We start from the raw sequence: 18,344 nt of genomic DNA, 5'->3' as shown, positions 1-18,344 counted from the left end.
AAGTAAGTCTCAAGTCTTTATCCTCAAGTCTCAAGTCAAGTCTCAAGTAATGTCAGGCAAGTCAGAGTCGAGTCTCAAGTCACTGGTGTAAAAGTCCGAGTCAAGTCACAAGTCTGAAACTTTGAATTTCAAGTCCTTTCGAGTCTTTAAAAAAAAAAAACAACGAAAAAATAATGTTGCAGTTATGCTAAATGTAAATATTAGACCATGTAATTTTAAATCTGTGTTTTTCTCAACACATACAAAATAGTGAACTTAGAAAATATACACAAATTGTGAAATTGCACCTCTTTAAAATGCAGCTCAATTAAACCTAGCTCCAAGAATAATTTTCACCGACAGTTCTGAGATACGCTGCATGTTATTCTTGGATGCGGTTGTAGGACCAGCTTTAAAATCGCATGACAAAAATATCATACACATTAAAAAAAACTGTATCACCAACGTAGCCTGGACAACATTTGCTAGTTAGATGAAGTCAGCTATCTCATTGTAGCATATTTATATGCATATTTATAATCATACGGTTCTTGGAGTGAGTGCATACACTCATGAAGTTTAGTAACTTCAGGTCACTGCAACAAGCCCAGGTACAGTTTACCGACGGATGGGTGCAGGACCTTGAAATGCACCGTGTAGAACGAAAGACCATCGTACATATCATAAGTTTACCAGTCTCACAAATCGTCTTCATAAATACACATTCGTTAACCGTTTATTAATAGGACCTTTGAGCTCAACGGTAATTAATTAGCAGTGGAAATAATTTCTGGTACCCATCACAGAAATGTAGCAGTGACAATAATATTGTATGCTGTAATCGTACTGGGCAATTAGTGATACAAAAAACCTGTTTTATCCTGTGAATAAAAGTATATGTTTTTGTCAATGTACCATAATAACAGAAGCGAAACGCAATATTGTGTCAGGACAATTCACTATTTATGCACAATAAATAAAGGAGCATAGCGCGACCATTTCTGTTCAGCGCCAGACTTGCTTGTAACCTATATCACTAATTATGTTATGAAAATGACGTATTAACTACTAAAAAACACTGACCTTCGTGTAAATGCTTGGAGCAGACTAACCTGTGAGCTGGAGTGTTCTGGGACGTTATATTTGGTCTTAGAATGGCTGCAATCCAGTCGCGTCTTTGTTACTTCGGAAACATGGCTCGAACAATTTCTCTTCAACGACGTAATCCGATAACAACCGATCTCTTTACCCGTCGGCTTCCCGTGGCTGTCATGTGACCGGCTATTGCAGTTAATAATACAACAGCTTCTTGACATTTTTGTGTTTCTTTTTATCGCTGTGTAACTGATTTTAATTGAAAGCCTGCGTGCGCTAGTACCGCTTGCCACGAGTTCCCAGAATCCTTTGCGGTTCTACCCGTGAATGACGTCACATTTTCAATCTCTATATAATATGCATGTTAAATTTTATATTTGGGGTAAAATATCAAGTCTTTTCAAGTAAACCGGTTCAAGTCCAATTCAAGTCCCAGGTCATTGGTGTAAAAGTCCAAGTCAAGTCACAAGTCTTAGAACATTTTTTTCAAGTCAAGTCTAAAGTCATAAAATTAATGACTCGAGTCTGACTCGAGTCCAAGTCATGTGACTCGAGTCCACACCTCTGCAAAGATACATGACACAATGTTAAAAAAAATATTTAAAAGAAAGCAAACATGTCAAACAGATTCCTTACAAATACAAACAGCATGTATTCTCACAAAGACATTTACTGGTATGAGACCTGCTCACACCACCATTCAGTACTGCAGCGGCCCTATTCTGGTCACATGGTCATCCTCAATTTTTTATAACCAATTAAATAGTTCTCACTTGGGGGGGAAGTGGGGTTGAAGGAGTAGGGCAGGTTATTTTGATTATACTTATTATGCGGTTAGTTCGTAAAATTACATTGTTAGTATGGGAATAGAACATTAGCTTGAGACTCATCAGTACAAGCCACTATGTACAGACCACCACCCAGACCTTCAACAGATGTTTGAAGACCAAAAAGAAAAGAAAAACCTTCTTATTGACTGTTATCTATCTTGGTGACAATTTCACAGGGGTTAAGGCTTAAGATGTTCATAAAGTGCTCTGTATGACAATCAAATCCTCCGCAAGTGAATGCAGAAAAAAAAACTAATTTGATACGAGTTATTTCTTGTCACACAGTCAAGTGCTACTGCCATACAGAAGGTCTCACTACAGCCCTAAGGTTTGTCCTAAACTGATCTAAGGTCAGCACAGAGAAGGCTACATTTATCAACCAGCACTGAGCTGAAACCCCCAAAACACCAAAATACAAATGACATCATTCCAAATACCCAAACTGAGTCACACTGTGATACGCTTTAGTCTGATTTTTAAAAACTAAATCTCACACAGTCTTAATACTAGCAACTTTAAAGTTTTTCTAACCAAGGTTTAGTTTTGATATTAAACATTTAGGCACTCCTGTCTGCTACACCATTACGCTACAGTTCATGGCCCACTTCACTTTTATCAAATATGAAAAATACAAATGGCTGTGACGTTAACGGCAGATGAGGACTGAAGCATGTTTCTGCGGTTTATATAATTTACAAACACACGTTCACTGGCATGTAATACGTCTCAAATGATGTGAGCTCATAACATCTTTGAATATAACATGGTTAATGAGCAATAAATTACCTCTTTAATATAACAGTTCTTTATATCTCAGAAGATACAAAATAGTACTTTACAGCTGTATATATTCTGTAAAAAAGTATATCTCGGCAGACTTTTCAGGATTTCAGGAAAGGATCTTGCCGTTCGCGTTGGACCAGAAATATTTATATGTGAAGTAGAGTATGATCATATTGGTATTAGATGCTCTGCAAGTCAGCACCCGTGTACAGCCACAAAACACTGGGGTTGACATTGATATTGGCAAAAATCAGGTATAACACAGGGAGCTTGCCCAGGCTTTTTCCAACTTTACAGCTACAGTTTGTCATTTACTTCAGTCTCTTTCTGCTGAGGTGGTCATGTTTTTCAATGCTGCTGAGGTCACATTATAATCAACTTGTGTGTGGAATTAAACTGATCAAAAGAAATAAAGCGAACACTTGAACAATTTATAACATTGATTTTTGTTGTCATTTTGAATCCAGCCTTCAGAAGACTTTCCAACTATATTGTTCCATTATTTTGTTCTCAACAAATTACACAGTGTGTGTCATAAAGACTTTCAGTTTGAATATTTAATTCATCGAGATACAGCATGTGATTTAAGTGTTCCCTTAATTTTTGGAGTAGTATATCGGAGTCCATGTGAAGCTACACTGTTTTTGCGTATGTAGTGCATTGATGTGTGCATGAGTGCTGCTGCTGCTTCAGACCAAGGTGCCTGGGTCAGCACTGGGCTCCTTTGGAGTCACCTCTTGCATCTGTGGATCAGATGTCTCCTGATAGAGAGAGAACTCCATCGACCTGTGGGGGGAGGTAAAACAAGTCAATATTGCACTCCCAAAAAAATAAAAAATAAGAGAGGAAACAAATAAACACCACAAGAAGCATGCAGTAAAACCACTAAGAAATTAATTTTCTTAGGGCCCACAAAAAAAGGGGAAAAAAGTGTGCAAGACTATAACAGAGCTTGGAGAGGCCCATCCTTGGAAGCAATCAGGAACAACAAAGAGTGTTGGCATGACGCTGCCAGCAGCAGGCGATAATGCTGACCAAGCCCAAAAAAATAAATAATAAAAAGAAAATAACACAGTGTCAGTTGTAAAAGAGGATGATAGATGGATTGGCTGAGGGGCAGAGTGAGTGTAACAGCACCAGCATCTGTTGGAAGCATTGCTGCCAACATCTAAGAAGACAGACAAATCATCTGTAACACACAGATTTCAGTAATGCATCCATGCTGTACATAACCTTAAAATCCAAGCATGAAAACAACTGTGTCTTTAGGAAAAGTGCAAGGTTTTCTGAGTATAAACATCAGCTAGTGAATCACATTTAAAAAAAAATACTGACCTTCCATGGAGAGGGTGGCCATGGAAGCTGGCTGACTGGGGTATCTGAGGCCTTTGGAGGTTAGTTGGTTCACCTTGAACAGACTGGGCCTGGTGCACCAGTGGGTGTGGGTGTGAAAGACGAGAGATCCCTGCCTCGTGACCCTTTGGGGCAGCAGTAGGATAGCCAAGAGCATTCCTTAGGTACCAGTCTCTAAGGCCCTCCAGAGCCAGGGCTTTATGCAGGCTTCTTGTTGAGTCTTCTGGAGTAGGAAGAGAAAACTGTGGGGGTCTGCGGTTGAAGGAGGGACCAGACAAATCAGTCTGGTAAGGGTGCAGGTTGGGAATGGATGATGTGGTGGTTCCAGAAACAGGAAGGGGGGACTCGTACGCTGATAGTAGAATTGCATCTTGGGGATGTTGCTGCAAAGGAATAAAAGGTCCACAAGATTTGGTTCTGGTGACCTTGACCCTGCGTAGTTCAGCTTGGGATCCTCTAAGGACCATGGGACTGTAGGGAGGTGCAGCACTGGGAAGGTGCACCTGGGAATGGGAAAATCCATTGGCATGGGGAGGCACTGCTGCAGTGGATGAGCGAGGGGAGGACATGTCTTGCCAGATCCTTCCTGTGGACTGGTACAGATGGTGCTGCACTTGCATCCTCTGCTGTTTTCCCCAGATATAGTCCATCAAAAGTTCGTTGTAGCCACCGCTTGCTCCCCTGCCACCCATAGACAGACGCATTTTGACTTGCTCAACAGAGCTGTCCACATGCCCCTCGGGGCTGCCCAAGTGAATATGCCGCAGTTTTCCATCTGTCAGCGTCTCCGAACTCTTGTAGGGCCCTCCTCTCTGCGGCATGCCGTTTCTAGGGGCTGGGTCGTCTGGAAGGCTCGATCTGTCCAGCAGGGCCTCAGAGCTGTTGCTGCGCCTGGCTCGGGAGCTGTACGGACAGCTGCGGCGGTCAGAGGAAGAACCTTCTTGAGCCAACGGAATCATGTACGGCACATCCAGGCTGCCAGACCACTGTTTCAGCCCATTTCCACCAGATGCATCTGACCTAAGATATGAGCACAGCAAATGAGCACAGCAGCAGCGCAAAGTAATCAGAGAGGAAACTAAAGAACTTTAGATACAGCAGAGTGAGTGACAGCAGCTTTAAGCTAATCCATGTAACTGAATTTCACAGAAAAGTTACCTTTTAAAAAAGGAAAATTTTTTATGCCAAAAGTCCAAAGAATTAAAAACCTTTGCTGGTAGCTGAATTTGACATTAATCGCAGTTACAACCTGAAGTCTCTGTCTTCATTTGGCTAAGTCATTAAGCCATTTCCAACCATACAGTTATCACAGGAGGCGGGAGGTGTGCAGCATCAGACAGAAGCAGCCCAGCATCACAGATTACCTGACATGAACGCTGATGGGAGCAGTTCGGGCCAACATAGGAGTTGCTGGAACACTTCTGCCTTCAACGTTAGAAGCACTTCTAGGTAAAGAGTGAGTTGGGCTGTGGAAGAAAACCAAAAAACAAAGAATCACAAGATGCAATTAGCATTTGTAACCCACACAATCCTGATCATTTACTTTTGTGTGCTTATGCTGTGAATGTAACAGAGCAGGCAGGCTGCACAGGGTCACCTTAAGATACACACCTAACAGAGCTAGTGACAGAGTTGCGTCGTGTCCTCATCTCGTAATAAATCTCCACTGGGGATAGCTTCCTGCTGATTCTGTGGTCAGGGCTGCCTGCAGTAAGTCGTGGCTGAGACAGAGATCGCTGGTCTGCAGCCACGCTCGGTGAAGACTCTGTAGGAGGAAGAACAACAAATCTTCTTTTGATGTAGTCAACTTTCAATAAAAGCCTTAAAAGTGCAATTTTTGGTGCAGAGCATTAATAACACTGCATATTCTCATGTTTTAAGAATGATGTTGGGTCAGAGGTTCAGTTATTTCTTTGGTGAATGTGGATACACACGGAGACTGTTGACTCACCATTGTCATGGGATGTTGAATCTGACATGGAGCTTGTACTCTCTGACATGACAGTGTCCTCTGAAACACAAAGAATATAGGTCGTAGGCAAAGCAGCATGACACCTGGTGGCTTAGGTAAACAAAAATGCAAAAGTGCAAAGATGATGTTTTCAGCATTGTGCTATTGTTATTGTGTAGCTTTGGGGGGGGGGGGGGGGGGGGGGGGGTGTTCTTTAAGTGTGCAGGTGTGGGATTAGTTGCCATGGTACTGTACCTGTGTGACAGCCCCGATGGACCGTTCTTTTGCTATTTGGAACGTTTCGGTCTGATTCCGAGTGTCTGTACAGAGCACCCGTGAAGATGGCTTTCATCTGCTTTCTTTGGGCAGCCTCATCCTGCTGCCAGGGAAAGTCACCCATGTTAGACTGAGTATACACACACACACACACACACACACACACAAAACGGTACAGCTACTGCGTAAACACAATTGATATTCAAGGTGTTGACTTACCTCTGCCTTGGCAATGGGCGCTAGGCCAGCTCTCCGCTGCACCAGCGGGGGTTTCTCTCCTGTCTCCAATGGGAAAGCACGTGGCAATTTCCCAGTCAGCTCCTGTAGAGGACATCGATTAGCCCCCAGTTACTGAAATCCTTCTCACTGGCCACTGAGGTGCAAACTGTTTCATAAAGTCATAACCATTTAACGGATTACTTTAAGTCTCTTAAAAAAAATAAAAATAAAAATTCCTTAAATGGTCAAGATATGGCACGAGATATATGCCAGCAATAATTTGGCTGCGTTTAGCATTTACCTCTAAAGCAGAACCATAACTCTGCAGTTGAGAAGTGCTTCAGATGTCTAAGTAAGCTACACTGACAACAGAGCAGACAACTTCTGAATCCATAAATAGGCACACAGATAGAATGAGTCACCATCCAGCTGAAAACAGGGACGTGTTGAACAGCTGTTAAAGAAAAGCTGAGGCAGCTGCGGATTCATTAACATGCACTGACAGGCTCTCAGAAGCAATCAAGCAAAGATTTTGTCTGTGAAAAATATCCCCTTTTCAACAAGTTGTTAGCTGCAGCTGAGCTCAGATGTTCACGTTTATTCTCATTTTTACAGAAGACTTAAATTTGCTGTTAAACCACACTGCAGCTATCCACTCATCGCTTGAGGTGTACGGAGAGAGAATCTAAGCTGAGCTACGTTTCGAAGATGAAGCGAGATCGACTCACAGCTTCCTGCAAACAGACTTGTTTGAGCTCTCCCACTCTGGCGTTGAGGAGAGCCTCCAAGGCCTGCTTCCTCTCTTGCAGACTTGCGATCCTCTCAGCCTGCAGCTTGCCATCCTGGCAGCCTTGAACATCTAGGAGGCACAACGCATGAAAGTCACTTTTGCACACAGTGAAATTCAGATGTGGACTCAAACTGGCAGTGATTTCATTAAAAACGCAATCTTGTGGGTTATGTTTATACTGTATCACAGTGTCGTGTTTTTGAAGGTGTCTGTTCTCAGAGTGCTCTGATAAGATTATCTGGCAGCTGTAGTGGCAGTATGTGAACAAAAGGTCTTCACAAAGACAGATGTTTTTTCAGCTGGCAGTTCCCTAGAGAAAAAAACTGGCAGGAAAACAAGCAAGCTGATGGTTTCTCAAGCCTTTTCAGACTTGTCCACAGATGGAAGTGTGAATCCTTACACTGTGAATAGTCATCATTACTCACCAGGAGCCCCCAAACCCATGGATGTGATCAGATGTCCTTTGACCTCCATGTGATGTAATTCTGGGGACTTTACAATTCACGCTCTCAGCCACACCCTCACCTGAGAAAGAGAGATGAAGGTTTAAAATGTATCATTAGCCAGCTTTGTGTTATCTGGAGGTACAAGACACAAATATTTTAGAAATCTGCCAAAAACCTGTTTGAAATATACCCAAATGTGAGCCAGTACACTGGACTTATGTGAGGAGTTAAGTAAATCAAATGGGCTGATTCTTATATAGCGCTTTTCTACTCTCCTGGAGCGTTTATATGCCACACTCACCGGAGCTGTTTTCTATGCTTTTTAACTAACATTCATACTCCAGTGGATGCATCAGAGAGCAACTTGGGGTTAGTATCTTGCCCAAGGATATTTGGCATTCAGACTCAGGTAGCCAGGGATCAAACCACCAGCCTTCCAATCAGTAGACTGACCTGCTCTACCTCCTGAGCTACAGCCACCCCAAGCATTACATCCAATCACTGAAACTAATTTTTCGGTTCAAGTAACATGAAGTAACTGTAACTGAGCACTGGAAATAGCAGCCACAGCACATACATACATACACATATACTGTACATACGTGTATGTATGTATGTATGTATATCGGAGTTGCAGAAAGGTGCGACAAAGAAGGTGCATAAGAAATACAGCAAGCTGTCCATACCTGAGGCCTTGGAAACTGCCAAGCAAAGACTCACAGCCTTGGCCAGCCGCTTGAGGAGGTACACCAGAGAGATAGAAGGCAGGAGAATAAACCAGCTGTTCTCCACAGAACCAGCAAAGGTGTACTCTCAGTGGCAAGGGAACAATAAGAGAACAGCACCACCAAGGCTGGAGACGGAGCAATACTGGAAGGGCATATGGGAGAAGGACGCAACCCATAACGGCAATGCTCAGTGGCTAGAGGATCTGAGGGCAGACCACAGCGAACTCCCTGAACAGGGTCCAGTAACCATCACAGTGGCAGATATCCAAGAAAGGGTCTCCAGTATGAAGAGTTGGACAGCACCAGGCCCCGACATGGTTCACGCCTACTGGCTAAAGAAGCTGACTGCACTCCACGAGCGCCTAGCAGCACAAATGAACCAGCTGCTAGTTAACGAGAGACACCCGGAATGGCTAACCGAAGGTCGGACGGTCCTGATCCCCAAGGACCCCAAGAAGGGACCGGTCCCCTCCAACTACCGACCAATAACCTGCCTCAGTACTACATGGAAGCTCCTGTCAGGCATCATATCGGCTAAGATGAACAGGCACATGGGTCAATACATGAGCGGGACACAGAAAGGAATTGGCAAGAATACCAGAGGCGCAAAACACCAGCTACTGGTAGACAGAACAATCAGCCGAGACTGCAAGACCAGACTGACCAACCTGTGCACTGCCTGGATTGATTACAAGAAGGCCTATGACTCAATGCCCCACAGCTGGATACTGGAATGCCTAGAATTGTACAAGATCAATGGGACCCTAAGAGCCTTCATCAGGAACTCAATGGGGATGTGGCGTACAACACTAGAGGCCAACTCCAAGCCCATAGCACAAGTCACCATCAAGTGCGGGATCTACCAAGGAGATGCTCTGTCCCCACTGCTGTTCTGCATAGGCCTGAACCCCCTCAGTGAGATCATTAACAAGACTGGCTACGGATACCGACTACGGAACAGAGCAGTTGTCAGCCACCTCCTGTACATGGATGACATCAAGCTGTATGCCAAGAGTGAACGAGACATCGATTCACTGATCCACACTACCAGGCTATACAGCAATGACATTGGAATGTCGTTCGGACTGGAGAAGTGTAGTCGGATGGTAACAAAGAGAGGGAAGGTAGTCAGAACTGAGGGGATTGAACTACCAGAAGGCAACATTGCAGACATAGAGGACAGTTACAAGTACTTGGGGATCCCACAGGCGAATAGGAACCATGAAGAGGCCGCTAGAAAAGCTGCAACCACCAAGTACCTGCAGAGGGTCAGGCAAGTCCTGAGGAGTCAGCTGAATGGTAAGAACAAGATCCGGGCCATCAACACGTACGCCCTGCCCGTGATCAGGTACCCTGCTGGGGTAATAGGCTGGCCAAAGGAGGAGATAGAAGCCACTGACATAAAGACAAGAAAGCTCCTTACCATGCATGGAGGGTTTCACCCCAAATCCAGCACCCTGAGGCTGTACGCTAAGCGGAAGGAAGGGGGCCGGGGACTGGTGAGTGTCAGCACCACAGTCCAGGATGAGACAACGAACATCCAAGAATACATTGGGAAGATGGCCCCAACTGACCGAGTGCTCAGTGAATACCTCAGGCAGCAGAAACCCAAGAAAGAGGAGGGAGACGAGGAACCATCATGGAAGGACAGGCCCCTGCACGGTATGTACCACCGGCAGATAGAGGAGGTGGCTGATATCCAGAAATCCTACCAGTGGCTGGACAAAGCTGGACTGAAAGACAGCACAGAGGCACTAATCATGGCAGCACAAGAACAAGCTCTGAGCACAAGATCCATACAGGCTGGGGTCTATCACACCAGGCAAGACCCCAGGTGCAGGCTGTGTAAAGATGCCCCAGAGACAATCCAGCACATAACAGCAGGGTGCAAGATGCTAGCAGGCAAGGCATACATGGAACGCCATAACCAAGTGGCCGGCATAGTGTACAGGAACATCTGTGCCAAGTATAACCTGGAAGTCCCGAGGTCAAAATGGGAGATGCCCCCAAGGGTGGTGGAGAATGACCGAGCTAAGATCCTGTGGGACTTCCAGATACAGACGGACAAAATGGTGGTGGCTAACCAACCGGACATAGTGGTGGTAGACAAACAGAAGAAGACGGCCGTAGTGATCGATGTAGCGGTTCCGAATGACAGCAATATCAGGAAGAAGGAACACGAGAAGCTGGAGAAATACCAAGGGCTCAGAGAAGAGCTCGAGAGGATGTGGAGGGTGAAGGTAACGGTGGTCCCCGTGGTAATCGGAGCACTAGGTGCGGTGACTCCCAAGCTAGGCGAGTGGCTCCAGCAGATCCCGGGAATAACATCGGAGATCTCTGTCCAGAAGAGCGCAGTCCTGGGAACAACTAAGATACTGCGCAGGACCCTCAAGCTCCCAGGCCTCTGGTAGAGGACCCGAGCTTGAAGGATAAACCGCCCGCAGGGGCGTGCTGGGTGTTTTTTTTATTTATTTATTTATATATATTTATATATATATATATATATATATATATATATATATATATATATATATATACACACACACACACACACACACACACACACACACACACACACAAAAAAAAAAAAAAAAAGCATTCGATCAGATGGCACAAGGGTCCATCAGGGGGCGCTGCTGTCCCTCTGCTCAGGTATTTAAAAACTGTATCACTAATTACGAGTTAGTTTCTGTAACAACAGACTTGTGGGAGAATATTTGACTCAGAAAGAGAAAAGACAAAAAAATGTCTTAGATCAGAAAAAAAAAGGCACCAGGTGATAGCAACAATTTAAATGAAACCACAATAAACCCAGTTATGACGGTATGCAAGATTATAAATTTAGGATTTAATGAGTTCTAGAGAACATTTTGAGAGTAAGTTCATCTAGAGTCCAAACATAACTTGCAGACTAGGCCTTCTGAAAGAGAGTAATACTCTAAATACTCCAAAATTAGCCCTTGGATGCAATTAGTAGCCAATTAATTTGCAAAGAGAAGGAAAATGAGACGAGATAAGTAGCATTAATAATGTATGGACAGATACAGAGGGAGAAATCTAATGCCTGTGTGTTTCATGCCTCACAAGCTCAAAGCTACCATCACAAAAAAAGCAAGAGAAACAGAGCCAGAAGCAAAGTGTTGGAATAAGTAACAAAGCCGGCGAAGAATGCAATCAGTGGCATTTCCTCCAAGCGACTGTCATAAATGTCAAGGTTCACACAAAATTCACATCATTTTAAAACTTCTACATATAATCATCTATTTATCTGTTGAGAAGGAACAACAGATAATCGGGGGGAAAAACTAAGACATGTACTGTTTTTACTAAACTGTTACAGGTGAAGCTCGGTTCATATACTCTCTTCTACATAATGGAGATTCATTACAAACAAAGCCTCTTCCCTAATGCCCAGTAGAGACTTGACATCCAAAAATAGCGATCGCGTTTTCTGCCAAAATCTCTCGCTCGGCGTTGCTCACAAATCGCTGCCGTAAATAAGCATCCTGCTGTCTTCTTGCCAGTCGAGTAAATCATAAAACGGCTCCATTCAGCCCACAAATCTAGATGGAAGGCCTCAAGGGCTGGATCAGAATTACCATTTCCAAAGATTGCTTCTGCCAGTGTCCCATCTTTCAAAAGGAAACATTTATCTATCAGTTAGTCTGAGCAGCTGTCTCAGAGCTCTGCTCAGATTTTTGGCTTTTTTTTAGGCCAGAAACATTAGAGTTCTGTTTTCCTGCCTCAAACAACACGACGCTCACTTTCTGTGAAGACATACTTGAAATACTTCCAGAGTTTGCGTTGGCTCCTGTTCTGGAAGTGAACCAGTAAGTGCTGTTTGCTCCTGTACATGCGAAAACCCCCGCATGCTTGACCTCCTATTGACAGACAAACAGGAGCCTTTCACACAAGCAAGTGGCAGACAAAAGCTCATCACATGAATCCTGTTACACAAAAACGAGTTCATGATGATTAAATTTTCAGTTAATCTAATACACCAAGTGGGATTTTCACCTGGGAGTGTACAAGGCAGTGTCATGTCTGTTCTTTGTTGAACAGCCGAACAGTAAACCCACAGAGAGAAGCAGTCGAGAGGAGACTGAGACATTTGGTATTCATCTGGACTGTCGCTGGGCAGCTGGAGCCAAAAGGCTGCCATGCCCCTAAGAATGGCTTTGTCCAGCAACCAAAACATTTCCAAGGAAATTCAGTGCAATCCCCCCCTTTTGTTTTTGTTAAACAAAACTAAATGTGCCCACTCTGTCATCATAAAAACACTAAAACCTCAGTCCTCAGTGCAGATATCACTGGTTCATCTTTGCTACTATAACAATACGTCTCACACTTCCTTTTTATAGTCTTACAATGAGCATCCTAGCAAGAAACAACACATTCTTCCTCTTACTTAGATAAAGTTTAATTCCTTAGCAAGCTGCATTTAATTTATGTCCTGAAGAAGGAATTCAGTGCCACATAAATTGGGGACACCAAATCATGAAATAGTGTGTGAAATAATCTGTTCTGTTTCTGTTATGCAGTTGAATAGCAGCTGAAATATGGCAGACATGTTTTGGCAGCGCATTATGATGACAAATTGAAGACCTCAATCAATGTGACCGTAATGAAAATGGGCTTGAAACTTTCAATATCATTTTTTTTGTGTAATTACTTCACAAATGGATAATTTTCTCAGTTATTTGTAATTGTTAATGTCAGGTTGTTTCTTCAGAGTAATGTCTTTGAGCAAAAATTAAAATCATTCTGCAATGGCCCCTTTCTGTGTTTTGTGCCTGAAATTTTTAACTGTACCATTAGTTTTGTCCACAACAAACCACAAACCAACTAGTACATTTGCTTTACTTTGAAATAATAGGAATAACTGTACATTCCAGCTTATTACATTAGGGTGAAACCCACCTGATAACCTCCAGTTATTTAGACTTGTGGGTAAAAGCGGCCTATTATGGGAGGGTTAGCAGACATGGCTAACAAATACCTTAAAGACCTTTATTCACCATCCCTTACCCACCTAAATGACATCTATGAAATGTTTGTTGGCTGGCTGTAGGCTACTCCTAATTTTTCCTGCTGTTCAGCAGTGGTTGAACCTACAGTGCATCTTGTTATAAAGGTGTTTATAACTACAGAAAGAATGCAAAGACACCACAATGGGGCTATGGTTAAAACACCATAGCAGTAATCACTGTGTAATAGCAGCTAGAGGAAAGGTGAAGACCAGTTGCAACAGATCCACCATGGCCACACGTAACAGATAACACACCTGAGGGGATCAGATGCATCACTACCTTAAGTTAAGTGCCAGCTTTGTAAGCACCTGCTGTGCAGAGGCACAGGTGTGACAATACAGAACTGCAACACACTTCAGGGGGGGAAGCATGAGTGAGATGGTAAATGCACTACTACATGAACCCTTTTCCCGACATGACATACGTCTGATGCTTTTTTCCAGCACTTTCTATCACCCACAAAGGAGTACAGCATCTTGCCCAAAGACACTTTAACATGGAGACTGGAGTAGCTCAGAATTGAACCACAGACCTTCTGATTAACGGATGACAACGACCTCCTGAACCACAGCCGCCCTCACAGAATCTGAGGAGATATAGATTTTAAACACCACAGCTTCAAACACTTGTTGGCCGAGCATGCGTATGGGCTGTGGATGGTGGTACAGATAGCACTGAAGGAACCGTGTCGATGAAAACATGAGCCGTGCGATGAGAGCGAGCTGCCCTGTGCAGCTCGTATCACTCAAATGCAAATCGAGGAAGAGTTTAATATTCTAGACGGGCTAAACACTGAAGCCCGTACCGTAGCTCTGATCCTCCTGTGTCCACACAAGGAGCCATAATGCTCTCTCGTCAGCTTAGAAGTGATGCATATTAGCTTGAAATATTCACAGCAAAGCTACATTCCTACAGACAACAGTTTTATGCGTCGTCTCCCTTGATAAACACGATGGCTCTCGGCTCTTAAACAGATTCACTCTCTCTCTACTGTCAGCTTTCATGTGGCCCAAGAGTCCTGGGAACAGGAAAAGCTATTGTTGAGAATTTATAATACACATATTCAAGACTTAAAACTACAAGTCTTAATACAGTGCGGCAGGAGCTTTTGCAGCACCACCATATGCTGCACAGCAGGTTTATTGGTCTCTTTCAACAGGCGGCTGTGGTATAAAGGAGCAGCTGAAACCCCACCTCCAGCTAACTATGGGCAGGTGAGGCCAGCAGCCCTCATGTTGACCGCTGGTGTTGACACAGCTGCTGCTGTTGTCAACTTACACATGTGAACCAGAGGAGGGTTACAACTACACAGCTCCTGTTAGGCTAGCATGAGGATCCCCCGCTGGTTCCTGAGAAGTTAATAGGCAGCAGACAGTTAAAAACTACAGTTTGCACCACTGTCTGTGTCAGTTGTTACAAAGCAGTGTCTCACTGCTTTCACTGGTGCACCAGGACAGCATTTCTCCGTGTCTAAAGCCATACTGATCTAATCTATAGGAGAACAGTAATGCAACTCCCAAACATTGACTATCAGACCCCAAGGACCCTGTAAGGATGGGATAGAAATGTAAGAAGGAGGAAGATGTAATTTATGATTCAACAAAGAAGAGATTGGACAAGGTCAGACATACGGCTGATTCAGAGCTGCCTCCACCTGAGCAACCCCTAGAACTGTGGATGGAGGGCTTATGCAGGGGTCAGGTGACCCTCCAACCAACCCCACGCACCAATGTGATCTCTTCGTTTTGCTCTCTATATCCATGAAATACTGATTTATAATGCACTTATCAGCACAAGGCAGGGCAGCTTAGCCAAGGCTGACCAATCGTATAGCTCGTCCTCTCTCCCTCCCCGGGCCTTGATGCTCACCTTTGTATGTTTGACACAACTACCACAGGCAAAACAAAGCAAAGCCCAGTGATTGCTATCCACCTGGATTCCGCTAAGCTGAGGTTGGAGGAGAGGAGGGTGCAGTAATAAAGAAAGGAATGTGACTCTAATGTCCGAGGGGATTATTGCTATACATTTTTCCTTTGGTCTGTAACACCTGGAGGGATTTCTGTATGTCCAACGCTGTTTTTAATGCTCTGTGGCTTGCTGTAATCCACTTTGCTGATTCTGGAAAGAGTTCAGTGCTTTTGTTTCGCTCAGACTTATGAAGTGCAGCCACAGCAGCCACGCCATTACATTCAATATTTACACACTAAAGGACCTTGATCTGATTTTTTTGTGTTTTGAAGAAAAGTAGGTGAATACGCTCCCCCATCTGTAGTACTACAGTCGCTTGATCAGACTTTATTCCTTGGTTCTAGCAACAAGATACTTTAGATGAAGCTAAATGTTTCTCATTTTGACTCTATGTCTATGTGCTAGTAAGAAGTAGTGAAACGACTAACCAGATCAAGCAGCCAGTGTTTCTTTTCACACTCTGTACTTAACGTGCATGTTTTGTCAGTTACCTACTACAGAACTACACATTCAAATTTGTGTCAGCCCATGTCTTAAGGGGATTGTTTAAAAAAAAAAAAGAAAAAATATTGTAACCTTGATGCAATGGTATTAAATGTTATTTAAAAAAATGCAACTGTGACAAAGCTATCTGGGTCAAAGTCCACGTCCATGGAATGTGACTGAACTGTACTGAAACACAACAGCCAAAGGGAGTGCTTTGTACTGTACAGGCGAACAGAAACACTAACATGACTGGTTTCATCCTAATCCCTGTGATCAAGAGGAAACTGAGCATGAGAATGGTCTCCCAGCACACCAACCCCTTTGCTTGTAAATGTCATGTCCCTGCACTAACAACTGTAAATAAAAAAGGAGCAATGAGCATAAGGCTTCAAAGGAAAACCCTCTTGTAAAAAACAGAGGTGTTTCCCAGAAACGCCAAAAGGTGGACTACAGTGACTCGCTGTAAAAGGCACCAACACATTTTTACGAGCCCACCCCACCAAAAGGGATCCTGACGGACAGGCTCGCTCAGGGATCTGTTAATAATAGGAGCTTAACGCTGCTGCATGTGACCGAGCAGTATTAATAAATGAGAGGAGTGAAGCAATAAGGCCCAGGAGACGGCAGTAACAAGATGTTCGGGTCTGTTTTTTTGCTCCATAACAATACAGCAACAGGGGAGAAGTTATGCATTCCCGGGAAGCTTGGCACACATTTTCACTCCTTTAAAGATTGAATTTGAGACGTTCTTGCAGTTCTGCCACCCCCTGCCTCCTGACGAGCGTGCCACACAAACGACCCGTTGCACTGTTTTCTGGCACAACGCGTACACAAACGCAAGGCTCTCACTTGATGCGGTCCTTGCATTCATCGTACGGACATGTGATTTGGCTCAGCATAAAGCACGCGTTCGCACATCCAGTCTGCGCTGATCCCCGCATCTGCATAGCCGTTGCAGACGGCGGCGCACCGGCTGATAATGAAACGCACCGGACTCATTATGGAAGCGATAACACATCGCAGGTGTGTCACAGCCCGCCACGATGACAAACGTCTTTTCACACGAGCTAAATGCGTGAACAGATGCGAGGACGTTTTGCGGACTCGCGTTTAGGCCGATGCATTTCATTTTATAGAGAATATCTCATTTTTAAAAAAAGCCGTACTGGTAACTATTAATTAATACGCCCATTTAGGATGGAAGAGGACATATTGGAGCAGAATCCCCTCTTACCAGAGAGCATGACTGATGCCTTGCGAGGTCTCCATGGTTCTCTGGAGCGAAAGCAGGGGGAGGAAAATCATTCCTGCTTGTTTTTATTGGCAAAATGTGCGGAGATCCACGGAAAAGAGCTGCCCGTTCATGATGGTTCACTATCCCAATTGTAATTCACCAGCAGCCTCGCGACCTCCGCTGCGTCGGAGCTCTGCGCATCTCAACAGACCTGCTTTCTGCGCGGCATGAAAACGCTCTCTTTCACACAGCCAGCTGACTCCAACAAGACCACAGCGACGATGCCCCTCCCCAGATGGTACATGCCTTCAATGTGCGCCACTCGATCCGCTAATAAGAATGTAACCCAGGTGTTGTACAGTAGCGTGGATTCATGTGCAGCATTCAAGGTAACCCTCTCCAAACCCCCAAGAGACTTTTTTTCCAGATTTAAAAATTGATACGTTCAACTCGAAAAATTCAAATAGTCGTTTTAGTTTTACTGCTTTCTATGTCAGAGATAATTTGGACCGCACCATACCAAATTATAGCAGCCCAACATGGCTTTTTAATGGGAAGTTTATTGCGTTCTTCCATCCTTAATTCCATAACTTCAGTTGTAATAAACGTCAATAATGATTTGATTTCTTTTATACAAAGAGATCCAGATTTTCTGGAACTCTGACAGTTATTAGTATTAAAAAAACGCATTCAATATCCTTTGAAGTGCTAACTTTTTAATGTTTCGGATTGGATTAATATTGGACTAATTTCAGGGCTTCAAATGTTGTAAGAAAATTCACTGTAAGTATTAAGACGTATATCCGATCCAGAAACAGCTTTATACTAATTAAAATATTTTTTTCAGCACATCACCAAATAACGGGCGAAAAAAGTGTCTCAGAACAAAAAAGGACCTGTTAAACACCTGTTACCAGCCAAGTGAAGCACACATTTCACTCTCTGAAGACAAAGTTAAAGGCGAGAGATCCACAAACAACAGCTGCGCTAAAGTCCTGGCAACAAATCATAAAGGGGAAACTGAAATTTGTGGTTAAATGGTCAGTTTTGCCTGAGAAAGTTCGTAAGTACAGCACTTGGTTCTTCCTTGATTATCTTCATCAGTACAGGACAACCTGGAGCATCTTTTTTGAAAGAGTCAGTTCCCAGAATTCATAGCAAAGCTTTTGACCGCTC

The 18,344-nt window shown here is 43.7% G+C and overlaps 1 protein-coding gene across 2 annotated transcripts; it reads right to left on the bottom strand.

Annotated features, from left to right (window-relative positions):
* Window positions 1–1,642: 1,642 nt before the first annotated feature.
* Window positions 1,643–17,536, bottom strand: ccdc120b (coiled-coil domain containing 120b). 2 transcript variants are annotated; one of them, XM_082534311.1, is made up of 10 exons: window positions 17,169–17,536; window positions 7,702–7,801; window positions 7,215–7,345; window positions 6,487–6,588; window positions 6,247–6,367; window positions 5,992–6,051; window positions 5,652–5,805; window positions 5,405–5,506; window positions 4,023–5,060; window positions 1,643–3,473 (listed from the first exon to the last, which is right to left on the bottom strand). In XM_082534311.1, the coding sequence occupies exons 2-10, from the start codon at window positions 7,748–7,750 to the stop codon at window positions 3,377–3,379; spliced, it is 1,854 nt and encodes a 617-aa protein (XP_082390437.1). In that variant the 5' UTR covers window positions 7,751–7,801; window positions 17,169–17,536; the 3' UTR covers window positions 1,643–3,376. The 2 variants fall into 2 exon arrangements, with proteins under 2 accessions (XP_082390437.1, XP_082390436.1); XM_082534310.1 differs by having other exon boundaries at window positions 6,247–6,370; window positions 17,169–17,535.
* Between the last annotated feature and the right edge of the window lie 808 nt (window positions 17,537–18,344).

The sequence above is a fragment of the Aulonocara stuartgranti genome, assembly GCF_965226115.1.
Source record: "Aulonocara stuartgranti genome assembly, chromosome: 5".
NCBI lineage: Eukaryota > Metazoa > Chordata > Actinopteri > Cichliformes > Cichlidae > Aulonocara > Aulonocara stuartgranti.
Note: the sequence above shows the minus strand (reverse complement) of the source record. Positions and strands in the feature narration are given on the sequence as shown.

Bases quoted from the DNA above. Each gene is read 5' to 3' on its own strand.
- ccdc120b (XM_082534310.1), bottom strand. From the start codon at position 7,750: ATGGAGGTCAAAGGACATCTGATCACATCCATGGGTTTGGGGGCTCCT. The intron at 5,507-5,651 runs GTGTGTATCTTA...TTTCTTCCACAG, and splicing joins TCTGTCACTAGCTCTGTTAG to CCCAACTCACTCTTTACCTA. The intron at 5,061-5,404 runs GTAATCTGTGAT...CTCATATCTTAG, and splicing joins CCCATCAGCGTTCATGTCAG to GTCAGATGCATCTGGTGGAA.